At 37.5% G+C, this 1,574-nt stretch overlaps 1 protein-coding gene across 1 annotated transcript in view; it reads right to left on the bottom strand.

Moving 5' to 3' along the window:
* Positions 1 to 208, bottom strand: part of LOC149115039 (uncharacterized) — a 26,482-nt gene extending 26,274 nt beyond the window's left edge. Inside the window, exon 1 of the mRNA XM_089285630.1 lies at positions 1 to 208. This exon is cut by the window's left edge and continues 677 nt beyond it. Within this exon, the coding sequence (XP_089141756.1) occupies positions 1 to 208 (208 nt within the window).
* Positions 209 to 1,574: the final 1,366 nt, after the last annotated feature.

Here is a 1,574-nt window from a genome sequence, read left to right as displayed (position 1 = left end):
CGCTGACTGGTCGGTAATTGTTTTTATCGGTCACATCGCCCTTCTTATGGATGGGGGTGACATTACTCATTTTCCATTCTTTGGGCAGAGTACTCGTGCGAATACAGTAATTAAACAAAGACGTTAACGGAGTAGCCACGGCTATAGCGGAAAGTTTAACAATCTTTGGAGAGAAACCGTCGGGGCCAGTGGATTTCTTGGCATTCATTTTTAATACGTAGTTGGTTACGGTTTCCTTGTTGATTTCCTTAAAAGCAATTAATTAAACATAACGTTTACCAGTTTACACAAATTGGTGCTTTGCAGTGCAGCGCCCTGGTTCACTTACAAGTATTCCAAATTTATCAGATTAGTAAACACTGTGTCAGGTAGAACGTCAATCGCGTTTGAATCCAAATATCTACGAAGATACATAATGCTGTGAGAGAGGAATTGTTGCCACGTTTTTTTTTTTGTGTGGGTATAAAGCCTTAAAACGATCAAGTTTCTGAAATTATGGTCCAAAGTAAATTATAACTAGCTGAAATTATTCTTGAGAAAGTTTTTTAGAGCAGACTGACAAACTGACTGACTCTTTTATAAGTCGTTAATTAGTTAAAACATACCTAGCTAGAACCGTAGTTAATAGTTGGACGGGGGGAGGGGGGGATGGTTATGAATCCAGGCAATCACAAAGGGAGCCAAGATAAGTTCCAAAATCAATTTATGCTGGAAGATCCACAACCGAGAAGAACACGTTGTTTTGTGCTCGTATACTGTGCATGAAATGTGTAGCCGAAACGTTTATATTGGCTAGTTCTTCAATCAGTGATAAACAACAATTGCATACATCCCAGCCATTTTTCAAAAAAATATATTGAAAAAATAGGAGCACAAAAGGGGAAAGTAAAGGAGTTTTATTGGAGAATTTATGGACCCACTCAGATGCGATACTAGTTAAAAAGTAATTTTAATTAGTGTTTCATACACATCATTACTAAGACTTGACATACATCTTTCACAAATAAAGAAACTCAGTGCTCACCAATATCATGATTTACAAAATGTTAACAGCGATCACCTGATCCCTTACAACCTCCAAAAAACTCAACACTTATGCTAAGTCGGCTAAATAAAGCTCAGGGAGCTAACATAATATTTTGAATAAGTAACCAATCACTGTGTAAAGCTATGAGCTGTAGCTTGATGCATCCACTTTTCTTTTGTCACTTTTCACCACAAAAAAGATTCTCAACAACAGGATTGAGATGACTTCAACAGTTTCCAACTTCTTAGTTTGTGAAATTTGCTTGGATACACATGTGCTGATAGCAGCCCACTCTATTAACAGTACCTTTTTTGGTGACCTTCGACTAACAACACAAGTGCCAAAGTGTCCAGTAAATTTGTAAATCAAAGTCTTTAACATAAGCATTCATGACTTGGCTTCCTGGGCTGTGACAAAAAGGTGTTTATTATGGTTTGCTTTCGTTTTGAAAGAGATCTTTGCTTCTCCCTTGTCTGCTGCATCGCTGTATTAACATTAATATGATCTTCTCTTGCATGTGCAGCTTCAATCATTGCTTGGGCAACAG

Source organism: Orbicella faveolata, unplaced genomic scaffold (assembly GCF_042242905.1).
Source record: "Orbicella faveolata isolate gen_17 unplaced genomic scaffold, um_ofav_v1 contig_13, whole genome shotgun sequence".
NCBI classification, from domain to species: domain Eukaryota; kingdom Metazoa; phylum Cnidaria; class Anthozoa; order Scleractinia; family Merulinidae; genus Orbicella; species Orbicella faveolata.
The sequence above is the reverse complement of the archived record's forward strand: the minus strand, read 5'-3'. Positions and strand labels throughout refer to the sequence as shown.